This window comes from Dasypus novemcinctus, chromosome 29, assembly GCF_030445035.2.
Source record: "Dasypus novemcinctus isolate mDasNov1 chromosome 29, mDasNov1.1.hap2, whole genome shotgun sequence".
Taxonomy (NCBI): domain Eukaryota; kingdom Metazoa; phylum Chordata; class Mammalia; order Cingulata; family Dasypodidae; genus Dasypus; species Dasypus novemcinctus.
Window position 1 is genome coordinate 32,992,379 of NC_080701.1, and position 24,711 is coordinate 33,017,089.

General features: G+C 39.1%; 1 protein-coding gene across 5 annotated transcripts in view; it reads left to right on the forward strand.

The window, feature by feature from the left end:
* The first annotated feature begins 1,851 nt into the window (after nucleotides 1-1,851).
* PPP3CC (protein phosphatase 3 catalytic subunit gamma) overlaps nucleotides 1,852-24,711 on the forward strand; it is a 135,305-nt gene continuing 112,445 nt past the window's right edge. Inside the window, exon 1 of one of the 5 annotated variants that reach the window (XM_058289899.1) lies at nucleotides 1,852-2,221. In XM_058289899.1, coding sequence (XP_058145882.1) covers nucleotides 2,173-2,221 — 49 coding nt within the window. In that variant the 5' untranslated portion in view covers nucleotides 1,852-2,172. Of the gene's footprint in view, nucleotides 2,222-4,752; nucleotides 6,412-24,711 lie in introns of those variants that run through there. The other 4 variants (XM_058289897.2, XM_058289895.2, XM_058289900.2 and 1 more) reach the window with 4 other exon arrangements.

The following is a 24,711-nucleotide window of genomic DNA, read 5'->3' on the forward strand; positions in this document are numbered from 1 at the left end:
GCCTGGTATTTGTAAGCTCCTACCCCAAATAAATACTCTTTATAAAAAAAAAAAAGTCCTTACCTGAATTCACTGAGTTTGTCTGAGAAATGCATGCATGCCTTTTAGGCGTTGGTGGTGGGTGACAGCATCTTTTGGCATCTATTTGTTCTGGAATTACCAGTTATCCAATAGGATAACTTCTTTTACGTTTTCTTCTAGATTTTAAAAAGCTTTATTTTTTACATGTGATTCTTTAAACCAGGTTCACTTGATATTATGGAACAGCAAATTTCCCACTACCATTTTTGAATAATCTATCCCTTCACATTGACTTGCAATGTTTGCTTAATTTTTTTTTTTGTTTTTAGCTATCCTATTTATGTTCTTCCAGATGAATTTTATCATCTGTTATACCAGAGAACCCAATTTATTTCTGTTAGATTTACTGTTTTTGAGAGGTGTGGGGTTCTGATTAGTCCTTAAATCAAGAATTTCCTTAGGAAATCTGAACAATTTTCTTGGGTGGAAGTTTGAAGACAAGACTCATGAAAACAAAAATAAATCCCTGTTCATCCCCTAAAGTGTTCCTGCTTTCTAGGAGCACTTGGGCCTTAAGTCAAAGGTGAGAGATTTCGCGGTCTCATTCCAGTGTATATTCCCAAGTCCTCTCCCAATGTGTAAATCTATATTAATGGAGAGTTAAACTTAAGGCATACTTGAGCCCTTGAAATGTGACTAGTGCACTTAAGGAACTGAATTTTTTTAAAATTAAATTTATATGAAGCATATAAGACTACTTATTGGACACTGAGTAACTTAAATTTGCCTATAATTTGCATATACCTTCACTATTTCCATTATCATTGCAAACATCAAGGCCAGGCACTATATTAGATGAGTGAAGACAGTTGTAGTAAGACGGTTTCTATTCTAGGGCTACATTTTAAGAGGAGTAAAGGGTCAGTTTTTAACCTAGAGATGCGCCAGATGCTTAAGCATTCCTGCAGACGCCTGCCCTTGGTGTTCCCCAGTAACCCGAGGCAGGCTGTTTCCCGCGCCAGGGAGGGAGGGGGTGGCTTCCAGCTAGGCGGGTGACACGCGGGGCTCGAGGGTCCAGTCCCTTCCCCCGGGAGTGCGGAGGCGGCGGGTCACACAAGGGTCCACCTCGGGAACCACGGACCCCAACTACTGGATTGGAACAGGACGGACGCGAATGTCCCTTTCACTGTACTCACTGCCCTCAAGCAGCAAGAGAAAAATATTAAAAAGGGAGTTTAGATATTTGGGTTTGATGAATGGGGGAGGGTAACCTGAGGAAAAGAGCACGGGCAGATTGAAAACGACTCCTAGGGACCAAGCGGGGGGGAGACCTAGAGGAGAGGCCAGGACGCCTCCGCGTGGAAGGTCTGAGGGGACGCGGTCTCTCCCTAAGTCGGCCGCAGGGTGAGAGCCGCGGGGAGGTTCAGGGCTCGGGAGAACAGCCGCCGGGACGCTCCAGCCGGGCCCAAGATGGCCGCTGCTTGCCTGGGGCTTTCGGTGCCGGCTGTCGGGGCCGAATTTAGGCGCCACAGGCCAGAGAGGCGCAGGCAAAGGCTAGGGAGTCAGCTGAAGGTCGAGCACTAAAGAGTCGGTGAAAATGAACTGTCCGAAGCGGGCCACCCCAGCGCGGGGAGAAGCAGCGCGCGTGCGCAGACGGCAGCCACGCGGGCCGACGGCCCCCGGGGGGGGGGGTGGGCGATGCCCATGCCAGCGGCGGCCCAGGGCCGGGAGGTCCGGCGGCCGGACCGGCTCGAGCCGCGGGGCCGCGCGTGGGCCCCGGCGCGCGGGGCCGCCGGGAAGTTGGGCGCGCAGCGCGCGGAAGTGCGCGTGCGCGCAGCCGCGCCGGGCCGCGAGCAGCCGCGGCCGCCCAGGTCGCCTCTCAGAGCCGCGGTCGCGCTCGGCTCGGTCTTGGCGGCCGTAGCCCCTGACGACCGGGGAGGGGGCGCTCGGTGGGCCCGCGGCCTGTCCGCGGAGTTCGTGCCCGGGGCTGCCGCGGCCGCCTCGTCGCACCCGGGCGGCCCTGAGGAGGCGGGTCGGCGCACGGCCGGTTGACTGGCCGCGGGCAGCCGAGAGCGCGGGGCCCGAAGGCGGCCGAGGCGGCGGCGGCGCGGCTCTGCTCCTCGCCGGGAGCGGGAAGGAGGCCGAGGGACCATGTCTGGAAGCAGCCTCCACCTCTCCACTACCGAACGCGTCGTCAAAGGTGCCACCCGGGCCGGCCTCCCTCCTTGACCCCGGGAAGCGGCCCTCGGCTGGGCGAAGGCTGGGGCAGGGCAGGAGGGAGCGGAGGAGCCGCCGCAGGACGCAGGGGGAGGCGGGAGCGAGGCTCGGGGACCCGGAGGGGCTGCGGACGGGCGGGGGCCTCGGGGGAAGCAGCTCGACGGGACCCCCGGACTCCGTTCACCTGACCGGTGGCCCTAGAGCGGAGAGGGGTCGTTTACCTCCCGTACGTTTGTCTCCCAGGAGGACAGAGGGTTTCCTTCCTCCCCCATCCTTTTTAAATTAATTAATTAACTTGGAAAGAAACGATTTCTCTGTTCTGGTGTCTTACCTTGGGTCTGGGGCGACGTGGGCAGGGAGTTTAGTAGACTCTTCTTCCAAGTGACATCTTTCCGCCCCTCCCCCCTTTTTTAGGATTAGATTTTTCTTCCCTTTTTTTTTTTTTTTTTTTTTAAACACAGATACCACGTACCTTTGGTACACTTTCTTTGGACCATCCCAAGCCAGACTTGTTATTATTAAAAGAAACTTAATATGGTGGAATCAATGCAAATAAATCGATTTTATGATGCTAGAGGGATTTTACAGATCTCTTGAAATGATGTTATTTTATTTTCCCTTTGACCACAGAGACTTGGAGAGTGATGATCTCTGATTCAGATGTCCACCTGTGTTAGATTTTTTTTTTGTTATAAGAACAAAGCAAGAAGTGTTCCTTACTGATTGCTGTAGGGTTTTACATTGTAGTTTTGCTCTTAGAGATCTGTTAAACATAACCTCTGATAAATATGCTTCTTTTGTTCAACCTTAAAACTTAAACACCACACCCTTCCTCTCTATCTTGAGTGTTAACAGTCTGAAAGCAAGGGAATGTACCGAGGCTAGCTGCCTTAGTGGACTCTGGATGAAGGGGTTAGCATTAGGAGGGGAGAAAACTGTTGAAATACTTAACTTTTTTTTCCATTTTGGTATTAGAAGGAGAAAGAAAACAAAGATTGGTGACAAGAATACATTGTTTTTATTGAATATTGAGTGAGGGGGAAGAATTTTAGTTTGTTACTTCTTCCAAAACTACAAGCATCATAAATGTTGATTATCTACACTAGATAATTTTATTGTGCAACTTAAGAGTTTTCTCTTACACCATCATACATGTTGACACTCAATATGTAGTAAAAATAATTGGTTTTTGAAATTTATCTACTCAGGGAATTAAGTGCATTTTTCATATAACCAAAGCTTATCCCTTTAATGGCTAAATTATTTTGATCATTTTCATATAAATCTTTATAGTATATAGCCCATTAAAAGTATATAACCCTCCCAAGATTCTGAATATACTAAGCATGACCTTTTTTGATTAATCAAGGTCATCATTATGTACATTAATTGCTGCCCTGTGCTGTTTATATGGCCAGTGTGTTTCCTTATATAAGGCTTTAGAAATTTTCCTTATGTTCTAAAATGACTTGTCTCAGCTATACTTTTTTAGTACTTTTTGTTTTTAGTTCCTCTATCTCCAGTGTTGTTCTCTGTCAAAATATGCCCTTCCTGCTTTCTTATCTGCCACTTAAACCAAGATAGGCAGGGCAACCAGATAAACCAGAATTGTGTGTCAAATCAGAATAAATAGAATCTGAGTGAAGCTTAGTGGTAGTCCTCGGACCTTGAGAAATCCCACTACTGTAGAATGTGATTTCCATCATAACTTGCCATAAAATATAAAGGAAATATTTTAATGACCCTTTCCAACCCTTAAATATAGAAATAAAATCATGTTTAAAATGCCAGTAATGGTTTATTGCTAGGCATACTCATAGTTAAGTGAACATCAGCCTCACAGTCTGCGTGATCCAAATTTTTCTGAAGCAGATTACAAATTACTGCATGAATTGTACTTTTAAGATTATCCGAATAAATGCAACGTGAATGATCAGGTCCTTAGAATGTATATTTCTAGTATATAAAAACTTCAGCATAAGAACTTGACCACAGTAATTTTGGCTTCTTGGCGACTTATGTTGCTTTTTTCTGGGCTTTCCGGAGATTCAAATAGTTGAAGTTTTTTCTAATAAAGTAAGGTGCCCCTGTATATATAACTGAGGTTATACTGGTCTGATTCTATCTATATGGCCAGAGTTGTCTGAATTTATTCGCAGCTTGAAAGCTTTTTCAGAGGCGAGACCACACCCGTTATTTTTGGTTCTGTCATTTCCTGCTGACTTTGAAGACTACTTAATTGTTTTGTTTGAACAAATCTTGGAGGCGAGTGGGTGGGTGGGAGAGGTTTATATATTTTTAAAGTATCACTTAAATGACACTTAAATCATTTAAAGTATCACTTTAAACGAAGGAGCACTAGACTGGTAGTTAGAAAACCAAGGTTTTAACTCCTGATTCTGGGGTCTAGTTGTGACCTTACCCTTTTTTTTTTTTTTTTAACCTTGCATTTTTACTTAGTTTTTTTTCCCCTTTAATATTCTCATCTGCAAAATAGAGCTAATAAGTCAACCCTGTGAAGCACTGGGTTGTGGAAATGGTATAACATGTGAAAAGCTTAAGACAAGTTAGTATTATAAAACTTGATAGTTTAATTACAGATCACTTACTACATTAGTAGTTAATAGGGAAATCATTAACACTTGAAAAACATGAAAATTAAGAAGTTTATGAAATTATAACATAAGTTAGGAAAACATTCTCGGTCAGGAAAATAATAGTTCTACAATATAAAGGCTATCTGGGTAGAATCCCATGGTTAAAAATGCAAAGATTAATACAGCTCTGTCTAGTAATTGCCTGACTGCTGATTTCTTTTCTAGTAGTTGAAGTTGTTCTTTTATGTTTAAAAGTTCTTAGGATTTCAATAATTATTAAATGTTTATTGAATGTCATCTACAATGTACTATAATAGATGCTCACTTGTTTCTTCTTGACTTTGAAAGTAACATTTCCTTAAGGCTCTAAAATAGGGAATCTTAAAAAAAAAAAAAAAGAAATAAAATAGGGATTCTTAACAAGGGGTCCGTGTGCTTGAATTGAAATTCAAAAAAAACCTTGTGGGGATGTGTTGGTGTGCGTGTGATATATTTTAAGTAATACATAATATAGTATGGACTTAGTAAGGTGTCCGTAGTTTTCACCTGACTGGCGAAGGGGTCCGTAGAACAAAAAAGGTTAAGAACCCTTGCTCCAGAACAACCCATGTGCACTGAAGCATCACCACTGGGATTTGTATCAGTGAGTTAGAAACTCAAGTGATTGCAAGGAGTAATTCTTTTATCTTGATCTCTACCCACTTTCTGAGTTTCTGAATATATATCAGATAATATTGTATCAATGTTAAATGTTTGGTATGATGATGCGATGCTGTGGTTATTACAGGTCTTATTCTTAGGCAATATCTGATGAAGTATTTAGCTTAAAATGTCATGATGTCTGCACTTTGTTTTCAAATGGTTTGAAAACATTTACTTATGTCTAAAAAGAGAAAGCAAAAATGGTGTTTTAACCATTGTGAATTTAGGTATAGGACATATGGGTATTCGTTTTACCATTCTTTCACTTTTTTATAGGATTTAAGTTTTCAAAATATAAAATTGAGGAAAGAAAAGGGAGTACAACTGAGAAATGCCTCAGGACAAGTAGGTTTGGAAATTACATTTGGGGTTTCAGTGGTGTCTCATCAGGGAAAGCTAAATAGGAGAAAATGAGTTGTTAGTATGCGTAGCAGTTTGATATAGTTATGAATTCCAAAAATAGACACTGGGTTATGTTTGTAAACTGGTCTTTTCCTCTGGGCATATTAGATTATATTGGATTATATACTTTTTGTGCCAATAGGGTGTTGAGTCCCTGCCGCTTGGTGGGTGGGAACTCATAGATAAGTGGCATGGCAAAGGACAGAGTTGGAGGGTTTTTAAATGTTGGAGTTTTGATGTTGGAGTTTGATGCTGAAGTCTTAAACTGGAGCCCTGGGAAATAAGTGCACAGAGGAAAGAGAAGCAAGCCCCAAGAAGAGAGGAACCCTGATCCTGGAAAGAAGCAAGCCCTGGGAAGAGAGGAACCCTGAGCCCAGAGAGAAGCAAGATCCTGGAAGAGAGGAACCCAGGAAGCCTGAGCCCTCGCAGATGTCGGCAGCCATCTTGCTCCAACACATGGAAATAGACTTTGGTGAGGGAAGTAACCTATGCTTTATGGCCTTATATCTGTAATCTCCAACCCCAAATAAATACCCTTTATAAAAGCCAGCAGGCTTCTGATGTTTTGCATCAGCACCCCTTTGGCTGACTAATACAGTATGTTACAGCTGATGCAGAAAAAGAGATTGTTTCAGTTATACAGAAAAACACAGAGAAGTAAGAATGGGGGGTGGGGAATGCAGTCGATTAAGATAAGTAAACTAGAAGTGCCAGAGAATTGAAAGAGGTAAAATGAAGAAAAGGTGGAAGTGAAGGGGTAACTGGAAACACTGGAGCAGCTGACAGTGATTCCATTAAGGGGACAATATTATTTTATTGCTCTATGTTTAAAAAAAATTATAGCCAATTCAAATATTGCACAAATAGATAATGTAGAAAGTGAGACAGCCATGTTTTTATTTTATTGGAGATTTTGAAGTGAAAAGGTTGTATAAGGATAAAATAAATAGTAGAAGCATTAATGAGTGGAGGAGGCAGAAAGGGTTTTCTAAATGTATTTCCTATTCCTGTAAATGACACCACTCATTTAGTCATTGGCTCAGATGCCTAACAAACTATTGAGAGTCAAACCAGATGTTTTCCTCTCCCTTGCACTTCAGATCCATTTTCAACCAGACGAAATTCTGTCGACTTTTGCCTGCATAACTATCTTCAGCGCCCTCTCTCATTTCTTATACCATTAGCCTCCTGCTAGGGCTATTTATCTACTCTCCACATTGCCTTGATTTGTGAATAGTGTAAAGAATTACTTGTTTGCTTAAAATCCTTCATGAGCACTTCCTGCCTATGGGCAAATTCTAACTTTGCTTGATGTGCAGTTCCCCTGGTGGTAAACCTTTCTAACTTTGTGATTGACTTCCTCCTCCTCATTTCCACTGCTTATAGTTCCCAATGTGCCATGTTGTTTTACTTCTGTGAATGTGCTCTTTGTGTTACTTCTTTTTAGACTCTTGTCCTCCAACTTGACTATACCCTATTTATCTTTCAAGATTTAGCTAAGACAACTTCTAAGAAGCGTTAACTTCTCTGCCTAGGCAACTATACAGAATAGTGGCTTGGAAGTCAGGCATACCTGGATTCAAATTCTGCCTCTTTTTTGAGTTGGATGACCTTGGACAAATCACTTACCCTTGTTTTACCTTAGTTTCCCTATCTGTAGAAAAGGGATAATAAAATTTAGCTCAAAATGTAACAGATAAACTTCACATAGAGCAGTGATTGGCACATAGTAAGTGTTCAATACATGTTAGCTACTATCATCATCATTAGAAAAATGGATATTGCCTTTTTTGTTTATTTGTTTGTTTACAAACAGTGGGAATTTATTCACTTACAGTTCTGAGGCTGGGAAAATGTCAAAATCAAGGTATCACCAAAGGGGTCCTTTCTACCTGAAGACCAGCTGCCAACAATTCTTGGCTTCTCTGCCACATGGGCAGGCACATGGCAGCACCTACTTGTCTCTCCCTTCTTTTGTAGCTTCCGTTGATTTCAGCTTCTAGCTTCTGTGACTTTCTCTTTCTCTCTCTATTCATTTCATTTCTAAAGGACTCGAGTAATACGATTAAGATCCATCCTGGCTGACGTGGGTCACACCTTAACTGAAGTAGCCTTATCAAAAGGTCCTACCTACAATGGGTTCACATCCACAGGAATGGATTAACTTTAAGAACATGTTTTTCTGGGTACATACTACAAAGTACACTCCATCCTCTGGACCCCAAAGAGATGTTTTTTTCCCTAAATGCAAGATTCTTTAATTACATCACAATATCCCAAAAGCCTTCAGTCATTTTAATAACAATACTAAGTACAAAATCTCATCAAAATTGGTTATAGGTGTTGTCTGTCCTGGGGCACAATTCCCTTCTGTCTGTGGACCTGTGAAACCTAGTGAACAAGTTAACTGCTTCCAGTATATAATACAAAGAAGGGACAGCCATACGACAAACATTCCCATTGCCATAAGGAGAAGTTGGAAAGAAAACGGGTTGTGTCACAGACGATTCCGAAACCCAGCAGGGCATTCTCCATTAGATTTCAAGGTCTCAGAGTCAACCTTGGAACAAAGTTTTGTCCTCAGGGCTTGATGAAGTGGCAGCCCCACCCCTCCCACATGCTTGCGTAGCCGCTGTGCTTTCCCCGAACACTGGGGTGAAGGCTCCAACCTCTGAGAACACTGGGGTGAGGGCCAGCCTCTGCAAAATCCCTAGGGATTAGGCTTCACCCTCTGGAAACACTGGAGTGGTAGCACTCTTCCTGAGAACAGGGCAGAAGGCCTGCCCTCTCCAAGCGCTGGGGCAGACTCACCTCCACACACATGGGGGGACCCTCTCTCTTAGCTTGAGAAGATGGCTTAGGTCCAGACCTCAGCTTCCATTGTTCTGCCCTTGAAGTGATTTTTCCTTCAATCTGTCCCTTTTAATCCAGGCTGGCAGTGGTTCCTTTCATACAGATCACACAAAGAACTTGTTTGTTTTGCATGTAGCACAGGGGTCCAACTATCAGACAAAATAACTTTTCACAGATCCTTCCTGGATAACTGCATTTCCAATCCTGACTGCCATGGAAATTGCTGACTGGTTCAGTTAAACCCTCACTATTCTCTGGGGACTCACTTTCCAGAAACACAAAATTTAACAAACCATCAGTTTCTGCTTTCTTTGTGCCCGGGAGTTCAGTTCTTAGCTTGTCCCTTTCCTCTCCCATTTTACTATAAGCTGCAAGGAGAAACCAGGCTGCACTTTCTATACTTAGCTTGAAAATCTCCTCGGCTAAATATCCAAGCTATCCCTTTCAAGTTCTACCTTCCATCCAACATCAGAACTCAATTTTGCCAAGTTCTCTGCCACTTTAAAACAAAGATCATCTTTCTTCCAGTCTCCAGTAGCACATTCATCATTTTCCTCCAAGGCCTCATCAGAAGTACCTTTAGCCTTTATATTTCTACCAGCAGTCTCTTCAAAGCAATCTAAGCCTTATCTGTCAAGTGCCTCACAGTTTTTCCAATCTCTATCCATTACCTAATTCCAAAGCTGTTTCCACATTTTTGGTATTTGCAACAGCAGTACCTCACTCTCTTGGAACCAAAATCTGTTTTAGTTTACTAGGCTGCTTAAAGCAAATACTTTGATATGGGTCAGCTTGAACAATGGGAATTTATCAGTTTACAGTTTGAGGCTGGGGAAATACCCAAATCAAGGCATCATCAAGGTGATACTTTCTTCCCAAAGACCATACTTTCTTCCCAAAGACTGGCTGCCTCTGACTCTGCTGTCATATGACAAGGCATGTGGTGGCATCTGCTGGTCTCTCCCTTTTCTTGTAGATTAGTTGTTTCCATCTTCTTGCTTCTGTGGCTTTCTCCAGATACTGCCTTTTATGTGCCCCCATGAGCAAACTCATGCTGTTTTACGAATCTCTTTACTTATTTTCATGTCCTTTATTCACACCTGGATTGTTCTCTTCAAGGGCAAGAGCTATGCATCCTTAATGCTGAATATTGTGCCCAGCATATTGTTCTGTGCTTGGTAAATGTGTAAGTGAAAGCATCAGAAACTTATTTTATGGAAGACAGTGTCGACAAGAGCACAGGTTCTGCTGATTACTAGCTGTGTGACTTATCTTCTTTGCCTCAAGTGTAAAAAGTATCTACCTCAGAATTTAAAGATTGCATTTCATATTATATGTGAAATACTTAGCACAGTGCCCATCGGGGCGTGTAATAAATGTTTATTATTTATTTAAGAGTTAATCTTAAATCTTGGTGAGATTTGACCTATTTTACTTTAAGTGGCATATGTGAAATTATTTAACAGTTTTGTATTTCATATTTTCCAACCTTGAAAGTCTCCTTAGCTTTTGAAAGAATTTAAACCTAAAATGCTTAAGAAAAATAATAAAAATTTCTTTTTCTGTAGTATAGATGGAATTTGGAAATCATGTATTTACAAACAAATGCATAGTTCCTAGTCCATGGGACACATTTCTGGTTATACCTAAAAACTTAAATAGGGTCTTGAAAAGTATGAACACAGTATAACATATAATAGCCTCCCCAAATTATGACAAAATTAGAACTATAGCGCTCCTTCCTATGACTAATACCACTGAGGAATAGATGACTAAAGTGTAGCCTTTATCTGGTATAAAATGCTTGACTGCTCACTCTATAAACTGATACTTCTTTAAAGTTTAAACTTTGAGATAAGTAGCCTAAGGAGGTGAGATTTAGGTTGTGTGTTTTTATGTGTGCCTAGACACATTTTAGTCTTGTGACATAAGGCTTTTGGGTGGTTTCATTTTATTTTTAAAAGATTTATTTATTTATTTATTTCTCTCTCTCCCCTCCCCCCTGGGTTGTCTGTTCTCTGTGTCTATTTTGCTGCGTCTTCTTCTTTGTCCGCTTCTGTTGTTGTCAGCAACATGGGAATCTGTGTTTCTTTTTTGTTGCGTCATCTTGTTGCATCAGCTCTCCGTATGGGCGGCACCATTCTTAGGCAGGCTGCACTTTCTTTCACGCTGGGCGGCTCTCCTTACGGGGCACACTTCTTGCGTGTGGGGCTCCCCTACACAGGACATCCCTGCGTGGCACAGCACTCCTTGTGCATGGGCCAGCTCCACACAGGTCAAGGAGGCCCAGGGTTTGAACCGTGGACCTCCCATGTGGTAGGCGGATGCCCTAACCGCTGGGCCACGTCCGCTTCCCTGGGTGGTTTTAATGGATGCTGCAGTAAGGTAATTAGTGGATTTATCCATGGAAGGAAGTTGGGCTTTTTTGATTATTATGCACTGCTTCTATTGAAAACATATTGTGTCATTACAGAAGTTATTGTTTCTGTCAGACTGATGATGGTTATTACTTAATTGGTTCTAAAATGGCCAGTTCCTAAATAAATACTTTGAAAATGAGTTCTGTGACTTATCAGTGAACAGAGAGATTAATCTCAAAGAGCTAGGTGATATCTTTTAAATAAAATTACTTATTCTAATTAGTTGTGGAAGGATGTGAAAGAAACATATGACTTTCAATGATAATATTTAATATAACCTCTTCAACAGTGTTTAACTGGTTTATGATTTGAAAGGCAGGTGAGTAGATTAAGAAATGAGTCTGCAAAAGTAGGACAGGCTTGCTGGCTTAAAATAGGAATGAAAGCAGGGTTATTTGTAGTGAACAGACATAGCTATATAGGTAAATCCTGGTGTCCCATAAAGATAAGACCACATAATAATCTAAAAATCATAGCTTATAGATCAATAACTTTTAAGTTTATCTCAGACTTACTGCAGGATTAAATGGTCATTCTCACCAGTGTGGCCTTTTTTCTTTTATGCTGATCTGCATCGGACTTCAGGTATATTTACCCGAAAATATGTATCCTTCATATAGCCAAAATACGTTGTAGTAGTAGGCTTGTATTTGACTGTGAAAAGGCAGCAGACCCTCAGCATCTGACAGGACCACAGTGTAATACCAAACCAAGAAATTGACATTGCCACAATCCATAGAGCTTATTCAGATTTTACAAATTATACATGTACTCCTGTACACATATGTATATGTGTGTAGAGCTCTATGTACTTTTGTCATGTGTGGCCTTGTGTAATCACAACAATTAACACTGTATCTGTACTAAAAGGCTCTCTGTGTTATCCCTTTATAACCATACCCATCCCCCAAAAAATCATTTTATAGATTGGTTATTATTCTTAATCATGTGAAAACTTGCAGATTGATTTATGGATACAATGCAATCCCAGTCAAAATCCCAGCAAGATTTCTTATAGAAATTGAGGAGCTAAATTGATATGAAAATTTACATGGATGTGAAAAGGACTAGAGAATAGCCAAACCAATTTTTAAAAGGAAGAACAAAGTTGAAAGATTCGTACTACCTGATTTCAAGAGTTATAGTAAAGATACAATAATCAAGACATGGTATTGATGAAAGGATGGACATACAGATCAGTGGAATGGAATAAAGTCCAGAAATAGAACCATATATATATGGCTGGTTGATTTTTTTTTTTTTTTTTAATTCTCTCCCCTTCCCCGCCCCAGTTGTCTGCTCTCTGTGTCCATTTGCTGTGTGTTCTTCTGTGTCTGCTTGCATTTTTGTCAGCAGCACCAGGCTATCCTTACAGGGCGCATTTCCTGTGCGTGGGGCCCAACCCTGTGTGGCGGGCACTCCCCGCACGCATCAGCACCGTGCATGGGCCAGCCCACCACACAGGTCAGGAGGTCCTGGGTTTGAACCCTGTGATAAGCAGATGCCCCATCCATTGGGCCAAATCCGCCTCCCTTGGCTGGTTGATTTTTGACAAAGCAATTCAACAGAGAAAGGAAAGTCTTTACAACAGACGGTGTTAGAATAACTGGATATCCATGTGGGAAAAAAATGAAACTTGATCATTGCCCTAAACAAAAATTAATTGAAAATGGGCCATAGAAAAGGTAAAATGAAACATGGGACTGTTTAGCATTGCAAACTTGTAAAAAATGAATGTGGTTAATAGTGCATATATAAGAATGTTTTTCTGTGAAAGAGAACAAATGTATGTTAATGTTATATACTAGGGTGATATCTGGGCAAAAATATAACCAAAGCAAACTATGGACAGTGGCGTATAGTAATAATCTTCCAGCAATGGTAAAAAATAAATTTAAAAAAAAGGAAGGCTGCTAAGCAAAAGAAACTACACAAAAAGTACTATATATTGTTCGAGTGCATCTATGCAAAATATAAGTACAAATAAATTACAGAGGTGGAAAAAGATTAGCAGTTATATTTGGCAGGGGAAGGATAAAAAGATTAGGTAACTACTAAGGGACAGGGTTTTTTGTGTTCATTTGTTTTTGTTTTTTGTTGTTTTTTTTTTTTCTTTTTTTCTTTTTTTTGTAGTACTGAAAACGCCCTAATATTGACTGAAGTGATAAATGCACAATTCTTTGATTATACCAAATGGCATTGATTGTACACTTTAGATAAAGTATATGGTTTATGAATATGTTTCAATAAAATTGATTAAAAAAAAAAAGAATGGGCTATAGACCTAAATGTTAAGGGATAAAACTTATAGTTTTTATAAACTTCTAAAAGAAAACATGGAAGGGAAGCAAACTTGGCCCAGTGGTTAGGGCATCCGTCTACCACATGGGAGGTCCGCGGTTCAAACCCCGGGCCTCCTTGACCCATGTGGAGCTGGCCCATGCACAGTGCTGATGCACGCAAGGAGTACCGTGCCACGCAGAGGCATCCCCCGCTTAGGGGAGCCCCACGTGTAAGAAGTGCGCCCTGTAAGGAGAGCCGCCCAGCGCAAAAGAAAGTGCAGCCTGCCCAGGAATGGGGACACACACACAGAGAGCTGACACAACAAGATGACACAATAAAAAGTAACAGAGATTCCCGTGCCGCTGACAACAACAGAAGCAGACAAAGAACACGCAGCAAATAGACACAGAGAACAGACAACTGGGGCGGGGGGAGAAGGGGAGAGAAATAAATTAAATAAAATAAAACATGGGAGGAAATCTTTGTGACCTTGGAGTAGGCAAAGTTTTCCTAGAAAAAGCATGAACCATAGAAACTAAAAATTGGACTTCATCAAAATTAAAATCTTTTGCTCTTCTAATACACTTTTTTTAAATAATCTGAACGTCTTTTTTTTTTTTAAGATTTATTTATTTATTTCTCTCCCCTCCCCCCACCGCAGTTGTCTGTTCTCTGTGTCTATTATGTTCTTTGTCCCCTTCTTTTGTTGTCAGTGGCATGGGAATCTGTGTCACTTTTTGTTGCGTCATCTTGTTGCGTCAGCTCTCTGTGCGTGTGGTGCCATTCCTGGGCAGGCTGAATTTTCTTTTGCACTGGGCGGCTCTCCCCACAGGGCGCACTCCTTGCCCGTGGGGCTCCCCTACATGGGGGACACCCCCGTGTGGCATGGCACTCTTTGCGCGCATCAGCACTGCTCATGGGCCAGCTGCACACAGGTCAAGGAGGCCCGGGGTTTGAACCGCGGACCTCCCATGAGGTCGGCGGACGCCCTAACCACTGGGCCAAGTTCGCTTCCCTAATACACTGTTAAGAAAACAAAAAGGCAAGCCACAAAGTGGAAGAAAATATTCATACTATTAGGTCTTACAAAAAGGACTTGTATCCAGACTGTAAAGAATTTGCAACCCACTAATAAGACAAACAGTGGATTTTAAAAATGGGTAAAAAATTAGAACAGACAAGTCATGAACAAAGATATACAAATGGCCAACAAGCATGCAAGAAGATATTCATCATCTACTCATCAACGAAATGAAGGAGATACTACTACACACCTATTACTACACACCTATTAGAATGACTGAAATTAAAAAGACTGACAGTAACAAGTTTTGTTCAGGATGTGAAGTAACTGGAACTCTCATACACTGCTGGTGGGGATGGAATATTATGTAACTACTTGGGAAAATTATTTGGCAGTTCTTTAAAATGTTAATTATATACCTCCCTACCACCCAGCCATTCTACTCGATATTTACCCAAGAGAAATGTAAACACAGAAGATTTATACACAGATGTTTAGCAGCTTTTCTCACAGTCACCAAGGGGAAATATCCTATAGGTAAATGGAAAACCATAAAGTGTTATATTCATACAATTGAATACTACTCAGCAAAAGCTTGGATGAATTGCAAAATCATTATGCTTAGTGAAAGAAGCCAGACACAAAGATGATCTCCTGTACAGTTCTATTTATCTAAAACTATAAAAATGCAAATTGATATGTAGTGACAAAAATCAGATCAGTGGCTGACTGGTGCTGGGGTCAGAGCGAGGGATGGACAGCATAGGGGCAAGAGGAATCTTTTTGGCTTGATCAAAATATTCCATATCTTGATTGTGGTTAGCAGTTTGACAAATGTATACATATGTCAAAACTCATTGAGTTGTCCATTTTAAGTAGATGCAGTTTATTGTACATAAACCTCAATAAAGCTTATTCAAACAAATACATGAAGTAAGTTGTGGAAACTATACACTAAAATTAATACAGGGTTTAGTTCAAATGATGTTTTGGCTAAAATGAGTGTGCAGGTTGATAGGCTGTTGCAAAATTAAAAGTCTAAATAGAGACTTCTAAATGGAGACTTCCTGTGAACTAGAGATCAGTAGTTTGCTTTAAAAGGATAACAAATTTCTTTGAAATACTGTCTGGAGTTGTAATGCTTTCTTTTAAAAAGGATGCTTTAGGGAAAAATATTTGCAGTGTATATGACAAGGGGTTACTGTTAGCTTTAATATGTGGGTATATTTTTAGCCACACATAAATACAAAAAGAAAAGTAAGTAAAGGATATGATGTTTATAGATAAAAAAGACACATACAAATGACCAATAAACATCTGAGCTTTAAGATGTATGAACAAAGATGTTTGTTGCCACATTATAACAAAAAAAACAAAAATAATTGCAATGTTTACTAATAGCAGATTATTTAGGTGAATTATTTTATCTCCATGATGTAGACTCTGAATATTATACCCTTAAAAGTAAAATTACATTGTAGAAGAGTATTTATTGGCATGAGAAAATTTTAGTAATGTCTTCATTTTCCAGCTGCTAAAATGAATACCATACAATGGATTGACTTAAACAATGGAAATTTATTAGCTCCTGGTTCTGTGGTTAGGAGAAATCCAAACTCAAGTGTCTTCTCCCTGAAGACTGTCATGTTCTGGGACCAGCTGCCAGTGCCCCCTGGCTTTTCTGTCATGTGGCAGTGCAGATGGTGGCCTCTTCTTTCTTTTCTGGGTTCCATTGTCTTCTAGCTTCTACTCTTCTGCATTGGCTTCTGTTACTATTACTGAATTTCCTCTGCTTATAAAAACTCCGGTAATTCAGATTAAGATCCATTCTGTTTCAGTTGGCCATACCTTAATTAAAATAACATCTTCAAAAGGTCCATTTTACAATGGGTTCATACCACCAGGAATGGATTAAGAATAAGAACATGTTCCAGGGTACATAATTCAGCCTACCACAAGTAGTTCACTACTAAATTTTTAAAAAGGCAGACTACAAATACAGTATAACTAATTATAAAATATATGTTTAACCACAAAAAATACTAATATATACAAAAATTTTAATGGCGGTTATCTTTGGGATTCTAAGAGACTTGTTTTTGTTTTTTTATTTTTTATTTTGGTGATTTTCTTTTGTGTTCTTTAGTTTTTAAAAAATTATTTTGCATTTTGTATAAATTACCTCTAATTTAGTGAAGTCTTTATAAATTAAGGAAAGAATAGTTTGGAGATTAGCATAAGGTTGATAATTGATACTACATGCGTATTTATGATGCTGTTCTATTTTTGTGAATTCTGTGCTGGAAATTTTCCAGAAAAGGTTTAAAAATAACTTAAAAACTTCACTCTAATTACAGCACAGTAAAAGCCACATTTATCAAGTATAGCTCCATTTATGAGGTTTTAACAAGAAGTTGAAGGATCTTTAAATTTTATTTTTATAGATGCTTAAACATTTTATGCACATTAACTGTAAAGCTTGTTATCACCCCTAACTGCTGGGTGATGTAGATTTAGTTTACAAACGGAAAGGACTTTGAATTTGACACAGAGATCTGTTGATGATATATTGATGATCTGTTAGTGGTCTGTAATCTGCCTACCCTTGTGAAAACAGACGGTGAATTTTTCATTCTGCTGACATCCAGCAATACTCTGATTCCTGGGTAAGATGCAGCCAGATTGGATACTAATAACATTACTGTTGATAAATTAACTTAAAAAATATATATATACTTTTAAAATTCTAATTTTATTTTTTGAATAAGTAATAAAAATATAATAAATGGTATAAAATTCAAAAAAGCATATATCAAAAAGTCTTCATCCTATCCTTAAACTTCAGCCACCAATTAGTTCCCAATTAAATCCCACCAAAAGACCACCAGGAATATGTTTGTTTAACTTGCTGTTGCAAGAAATAACATACACCAGAAAACACTGTGGGCCTCTCAAAGGAGCGAGTTAGAAAGAGTACTTCATAGGGGTTTAGAGCTGAGAGGTTATTCAGAGTGATTTTAGGGTGGAAGGGATTGATGGGAAAATGTAATTTAAGCAAATTGCTGGAAGAGTCAGTGGTTTCACCTTTAGTACACATGAGTCCCTGAAGAATTACTGTTAGATCAATTTGTCTATAGTCTTGGAACGTATGGATCTGAATGGGCTAAGGTTAAAAAAAGTTTTGAATTTAGGTAGTCTGTGTTGCATGCTGGTTTGATTTGGTTCAGTTTGTTTTGCAAGCCATCATGTTTTTCTGAGCTTTTGTAAACAGCTTGTGGTTTCTGTTTCAATTCTCAATCTCCGGCTCAGATCATTCTTCAGCTAAGCTGAGGTCTGACCATTTGTGTGAGATGATCAGTCAAGATCTCCACTGTTGTTTGACAGTTGGAGATTGCTTATCAAGTTTTTGATGGTAGTCATTTTGACCTCAACAAGCACCAGGCCATTTATTATTTTTCTTAGATGATCATTTGTTGAATTATCTGGCATGACAGCAGCTGCATAGCAGCATTCAAGATTCTGGAGATTACATACTTGGCACCTACAACAAAAGTCTTAGACAGGAATTAGTATTAAAGTTTGAAATAATGTCCCATAATCTATTTGGATTTCCTTCAGTCACCAAATAATTTTTTACTTTAATTTGGATATGCATTGTTCACTTTTGCCAGTGTCTGTAAAGAGTTAGTCATATATTTGGTAATTGCCAATGATAAAGTTCTCAATAGTACGGAGAATAAAGGACACAGCTGTCTGTGAACAGTCTACAATCCTAATCCAGCCAAGAGAGAGAAGAAAAAAACCGGAGAATAGAGGACCAACTCATATGAAGTCTGTGGTATTCAGTGTCTTCTGGCATCTCGGAGATTGTATTCTGATGGTCTTGGATGTTAACAATTTATTCACATTGTCTTCTGTTTCTGTACCAAAATAGTACTAGAAATCCTGACTCAACCACAATCTCTGTCCATAGCAGTGATGTCAGTGACACCTGTAATTATTCTCTATATTACAAGTAGTTATGAGTGTATGACACAAACCTTTGCTGAAATTCTTTTGTTAGATCTTCTACAAGAGCTTTAGTTTATAGCAAGGAGCTTTAGGAAGAAGCAGAAGCCACTTGTAGATTTTAAGTTTATAGTCTTATATAGGCTTTGGTTAATTTATTATATCAACCAGCACTATCAGAATGGAAGAAAATGGAATCTTCTATTCTGGTAAAATACATAGTAAACAGTTTTATAAGGATTTAGTCACTGATTATCCTGGAAGTTAGGCCATGCTATGAATAGGAAGGATGTTTGTTGACAAAGCTCAAGGCTTTTCGTTTATCCCATACAGTGTAATTATGAATGTCACCGATTGACAAGCTTATTTACACCTAGAGGTAAAATCTTTTTGTCGATAGCTGCTGCGTCCATCTTTGTATATGAATGTTTGTTTCCTTAAACTTGAAAGATACACAAATAGAGAAGCATATTTATTTTTAACATGTTTTATGTATATATGGTTAACCTAGGAAGGGTGAATGTCTCTTTGGATTTGTCAGTTTCTTTTTTCTTTTAATCCAAGTTTAGTGAAGGAAAGAGTTCCCACAATAGTTTTGAGTTAATTAAAGTTGAAGAATGCTAAACAAGGCTAATAATTTCAATAATCCATTTTTTAATGAGGTGAAGGAATCAAATCTTTGTGTTACATAATGGCCATTTAGAATAAACCAAAAGATTTTGTAGGTGTGAAAGACATCTTAACAGCTGAATTTGGGAAAGACAAAATCAAAGAGCATGGTCATAAGACAAAATATAAAAGCCATAAGATTTGCTATAAATATTTTAACAGAAATAAAATCAAATATTAGTTTTACTCTATTTGTATATTATTCATGAAAGATTTTGCATTAAAAGAGTTTATAAGCCTTTATTCCTTTTGAGTAAATCCATCACATTTAACCAATTTTGTAAAAATTTTTACATATTTCATTTCTCCCTTTATGTTCTTTTCTTTTGGTAGGTATTATAAACCCAGACAAATAAAGTACACTTATTCTTAGTCCTTCTACCCTTATATTATACTGTCGAATTTGTTTTTTACTATCTTCTTTCACATCTTGGCACAACCAGTCATGTCTTATTTTAATGCAAAATTATTTTCTTTTTTTCTAGATAATTAAAAAGACATCTGTTTTCCATTCACATCACCCTGTTTTCATATGCATTCTTTTACATTCCTTCAAAATGAACATAATCTAAAGGCTTTTATACATCCTTTTTACCTTTTGACTGATTGTTCTTCTATAAGGTTTTTGGTTTTTTAAAAGATTATTTATTTATTTATTTAATTCTGCCCCCCCACCCCGGTTGTCTGTTCTCTGTGTCTATTTGCTGCGTCTTGTTTCTTTGTCCACTTCTGTTGTCGTCAGCGGCACAGGAAGTGTGGGCGGCGCCATTCCTGGGCAGGCTGCACTTTGTTTCGCGCTGGGCGGCTCTCTTTACGGGCGCACTCCTTGCGCGTGGGACTCCCCTACGTGGGGACACCCCTGTGTGGCATAGCAGTCCTTGCGTGCATCGGCATTGCGCATGGGCCAGCTCCACACGGGTCAAGGAGGCCTGGGGTTTGAACCGCGGACCTCCCATGTGGTAGACGGACGCCCTAACCACTGGGCCAAGTCCGTTTCCCTTAAATAATGTTCTTGATGCACAAAAGTTTTACGTTTTGATGAAGTCTAATTTATCTATTTCTTTTTTTGCTTGTGCTTTTTGGTGTCATGTTTAAGAATCTATTGCCTAATTCAGGGTATAAAGATTTGCCCCTCTGTTATAGGAGTTTTATGGTTTTAGTTCTTATGTTTAGGTCATTGATTCATTTTGTGTTAACTTTTGTAAATGGTGTGAAGTAGGGATCCAATTTCATTCCAGTCCCTTTTTGTGTTTATTAGTTAACTCCACAGCAAATACTCAGGAAATTAATGTGTTTTGTTGTCTTTACTTTGATTCTCTTTTGTTAAGGTGTCAGGACATAATTTTTGAAGATATTATTATTTGAGGCATATGAACCTCCAGATCTGAATAATACTTTAAAAGATCTTATTACAGAGCTTTTGCTTCTTTACACATCTTAATATTTTGTAGTCCTATTTTTTTACTTTTAATTCATGTTTGGGTTATAATATAGAGGGAAAAAAAACCCCTATAATGCTGCTTCCTATTTATCTTCAGCTTCTAAATTTGTCCATCCATACAAAGCCTACTAGTTTTCATCTTTGCATAATTTGCTCCTATATTGAGCATTTTAAAAAATTTCCTTGCATTTGTGAATTTTCTCTCCTTTTGAGGTGGTTAGGGAAATGCATTAAAATATTTAGGGAATTTAATTATTAGCATCTTTTCAAATGCAAATTTAGTTATAATAATATTATAGTTCATATACTACAGTGAAGTGAAGACAACATCCCCCCTAACTTTGGCATACAGGCTCAACCCTCTCAGAGCAATGAGTGGACCACTTGACCTTCCCTAATCCATGGGGGACAGTTCCACCCCTCTCAGACCTATGGGGTGGTGACCTTAACCTCCCTAATCCTTGGGAAATGTGGTCCGCCCTCTCTGTACCCTGGGGCAGCAAAACTCTCTCAGAACATCAGGCGCTAACATCCACCCTTTTCAACTGCTGGGGCAAATTCACCCTCTCTGTACACATGGGTGGGGTTCCTCTTTTGGCCTAAGGCAGTGTCTTTATTCCAGATCTCAGCTTCCATGATTTTCCTCTTAAAGCTATTTGTTCTTCAATCTCTCCTTTCCATGTCCCTTGTAGTCCAGGCTGACAGTGATTTTGTTCTCTCAAAAAGTTTGTTGGTTTAACATGCAGAAAGCAGGAGTCCAAGCCATCAGACAGTAAGTCTTTCCACAAGTCTTTCCTAGATAACTGCGTCTTCAATCCTGATTTACAAGTTCCAAGTTTAGTTTAAGTCTTCAAATGGGGCACTGTTGTCTGGGGGCTTGATTTCCAGAAGCTTGGAATTTTCAGAATCAGTTTCTGGTTTCTTTGTGTCCAACAATTCAGTCCTCAGCTTATCTCACTCATTTAGTATTTTGCTATAAGCTGCAAGGAGAAGCCAAGCCACATTCTCCAAGTTTACTTTGTAAAGTTTTTCAGCTAAATGCCAAGGTTCACCATTTTCAAATTCTGCCTTCCATAAAACATTGGGAGTCAATCTTGATAGGTTCTCTGCAACTTTAAAACATGGATCGCCTTTCCTCCAGTTTCCAATAATAGTTTTATCATTTACTTTTAAGGCCTCATAAACAGTCTCTTCAAACCTCTATAGGTCTTTTCTACTAAGTATCTCACTCACAATTCCTCAAAAAAAAAAAAAAATACCCCTTATAAATACCCATTTATAAAACCATTCCAGCATTTTGGTAATTATAGGCATATGACCCCACTCTCCAGTACCAAATTCTGTATTTGGCTGTAGGTCTAACTCATTTATCATATTAAGTTCTCTGTTTCCATGTTGATCTTCTCTCTAGTTCAATCTAATGATGTGAGTGGTGTGTTGAAGTCTCCAACAATTATTTTACAGATGTCTGTTTCTACCTTCAGTTTTGCCAGAATTTGTCTCATGTATTTTGGGACACCCTAAATATATAAATAAATAATTTATAAATATATAAATATATGACTGTTAAATCTTCCTAGTGGATTGTCCCATGTATTAATATATACTGACCTTCTATTTCTCTTATAACTTTTTTTTGCATTAAAATCTGTTTTGTCCAATATTAGTATAGTATAGCTACCCCTGCTCTTTTTTGGTTACTATTTGCTTGGAGCATCTTTTTCCAACCTTTCACTTTCAGCTAGTTTGTATCCCTGGGTCTAAGGTGAGTCTCTTGTAAGCAGCATATGGATGGTTCATGTTTTTTATCCATTCTGTCAACCTATATCTTTGGGTTGCAGAATTTAATCCATTCGGATTCAATGATTGAATTAGTCAGGGTTCTTTTGGGAAACAGAATCAACAGGAGATATCTGTAAATACTATGAGATTTGTAAGATTCTCGCAGGTGACCATGGGATGCACAAGTCCAGGTCCCGCAGGCAGGCTCTAAACCAAGGTCTCCAATGAAAGTCCAATGAAGGTCCTTGATGAGTTTCTGGGAGATGCTGGCTGTACAGAGATGAGCTAGGATTTTCTCTCTGAATGCTGAAATCACTTCCCAATTTAAGGCATTCATCTGATTGGATAAAGCGTCACTCATTGCTGACAGCATTCTCCCTAACTGATATAGATGTAATCATCCTCTGTGCAGTAAACTTACTGATGACTAAAACCCATAAGTGTCCTTGTAAGACAATTAGCCTAGTGCTTGCTTGACCAAACAACTGGGCACAATTACCTGGCCCAGTTGACGCATTAACCTACCCATCACAATAGGCAACAGGATGGGCATATGGAAAGCAAAATAAAGATGGCACTTAAGGCAGCTATTCTTTTGTCTTATAGGCACATTCATTAACTACTTAGAAAATGAATTAAATATACAAAGACTTTCATCATGTTCGGTATCCCTCTGCATATGATCTAGAATAGAAAAGGTATCACCATAATCATCAGGCATGTAGGCACAGTATTTAATACTAGTTAATGTACAAGTTACCCTTTGAGCTGCAGTTAATAGATTTAAGCTCCAGGTTTGCAATACCATATATGTTATCTCTTCATGGGAGCAGGCCAATATGCTAATTGTGTTTGTTTAAGTTCTACTCACAGTTCTCTGGTAATCATTGCTCCACTTGGTAAACCTTTCATATAGCCAGCATGCTGCAGCATCATTTGTCCTAGAGAGAAGGTGGGAAGGTAGGCTCCAGTGTTTCACCAGCTTGGTGCATATCACCCTTCGGCACAATGAAGCAGAGCCAGTCTGGAGGCAATGTCCCTTTTATCTAGCCATATCAAGCCATCAGTGGCTGCTACAGAAGTCTGAAACTGCAATGTACTTTCCATCCACTTCAGGAGCATAGCTAGAGATGTGGTGGATATTGTTATTGTTTTAGGGTTCAATGACCAACCTAGCTAATAACTCAAATGGAGAGGCACTGTGCAGTAAACTGAAGGCCTGTTTTGAATGCACAAGAAAGTTTGATGATATTGAAATCCATCTCTTTTAATTTTTATATACACATCCACTTCCACCAAAGTTTTCAAGGACATTTTCTTTACTTACTGAAATTTAGTAATAGGATTATAAACCACCCTTATTTTAAGGCTCTTAAAAGGCTTAAATTGTGGAATTATAGGACAAACTGATCCTTAATTCCCCAGCCTAGAAGATAGAGTTTTAATATGTCACACCTAGCCACTCCCTCATTGCTCTTACAAAGAGAAGGTCATGGGGCCTGGGTAGTTCAAAGAGCTTAGGAAAATTTTTTTCCCTTTCCCAATAGTTTCTATATTTAGATTTCTATATGACCTTTCCATCCTGGTTAGCCTAATTTGGGCTCCAGGAATATTCATTCACATATATAAACACATATTTAATTTTTAACAATTTGAATAGAACGCTTTTAAGATTTTTCATTTGTTAATTTGATATTAACTTCCCAATATATGAAGATACACACTGAACAAATAGGCAGACACAAATAGAGATTTCGACATGAACATACAACTCACTGATGTTATTTAAAATTTTCATTCTCTTACAAAATAAGTTTAACTGTAAAATAATGTTATAGTCAAAAGATCTCTTTGAAGGCTATTTCTAATTACTCAAATTTGCACTGTGACCATGCATTTTGTACAAGAATTTCATTCCTTTTAATTATTGGCTTATAACCAAATTGTTCCCAATACTTTAAAATACAATCTACAGCATTTTCCTTTACTTCAGAGCTTTGCTTATTTCCCATTTTGACTTTGACAAACCTTGAATGAACAAGGCTAATTCCAGTATATACTCACTGAGGTCATTGAAGGCTCAGGGAAACCTGGTTTTTCTCATGACTTGCTGTTTTTAGGAACATCAATGCTCAAGGTGAGAAGCCCCTCACTCTCCGATCTTGGAGATAACAGGACTGCGGTGGCTACTGGACTAGAAGAATGGACGTCCAACCCCAAGGGGGTTTGATGACTTGATTTAAATTCTTCCAGGCTAGGGAAATTCTCCTTAAAACCCTTCCATCCACATTT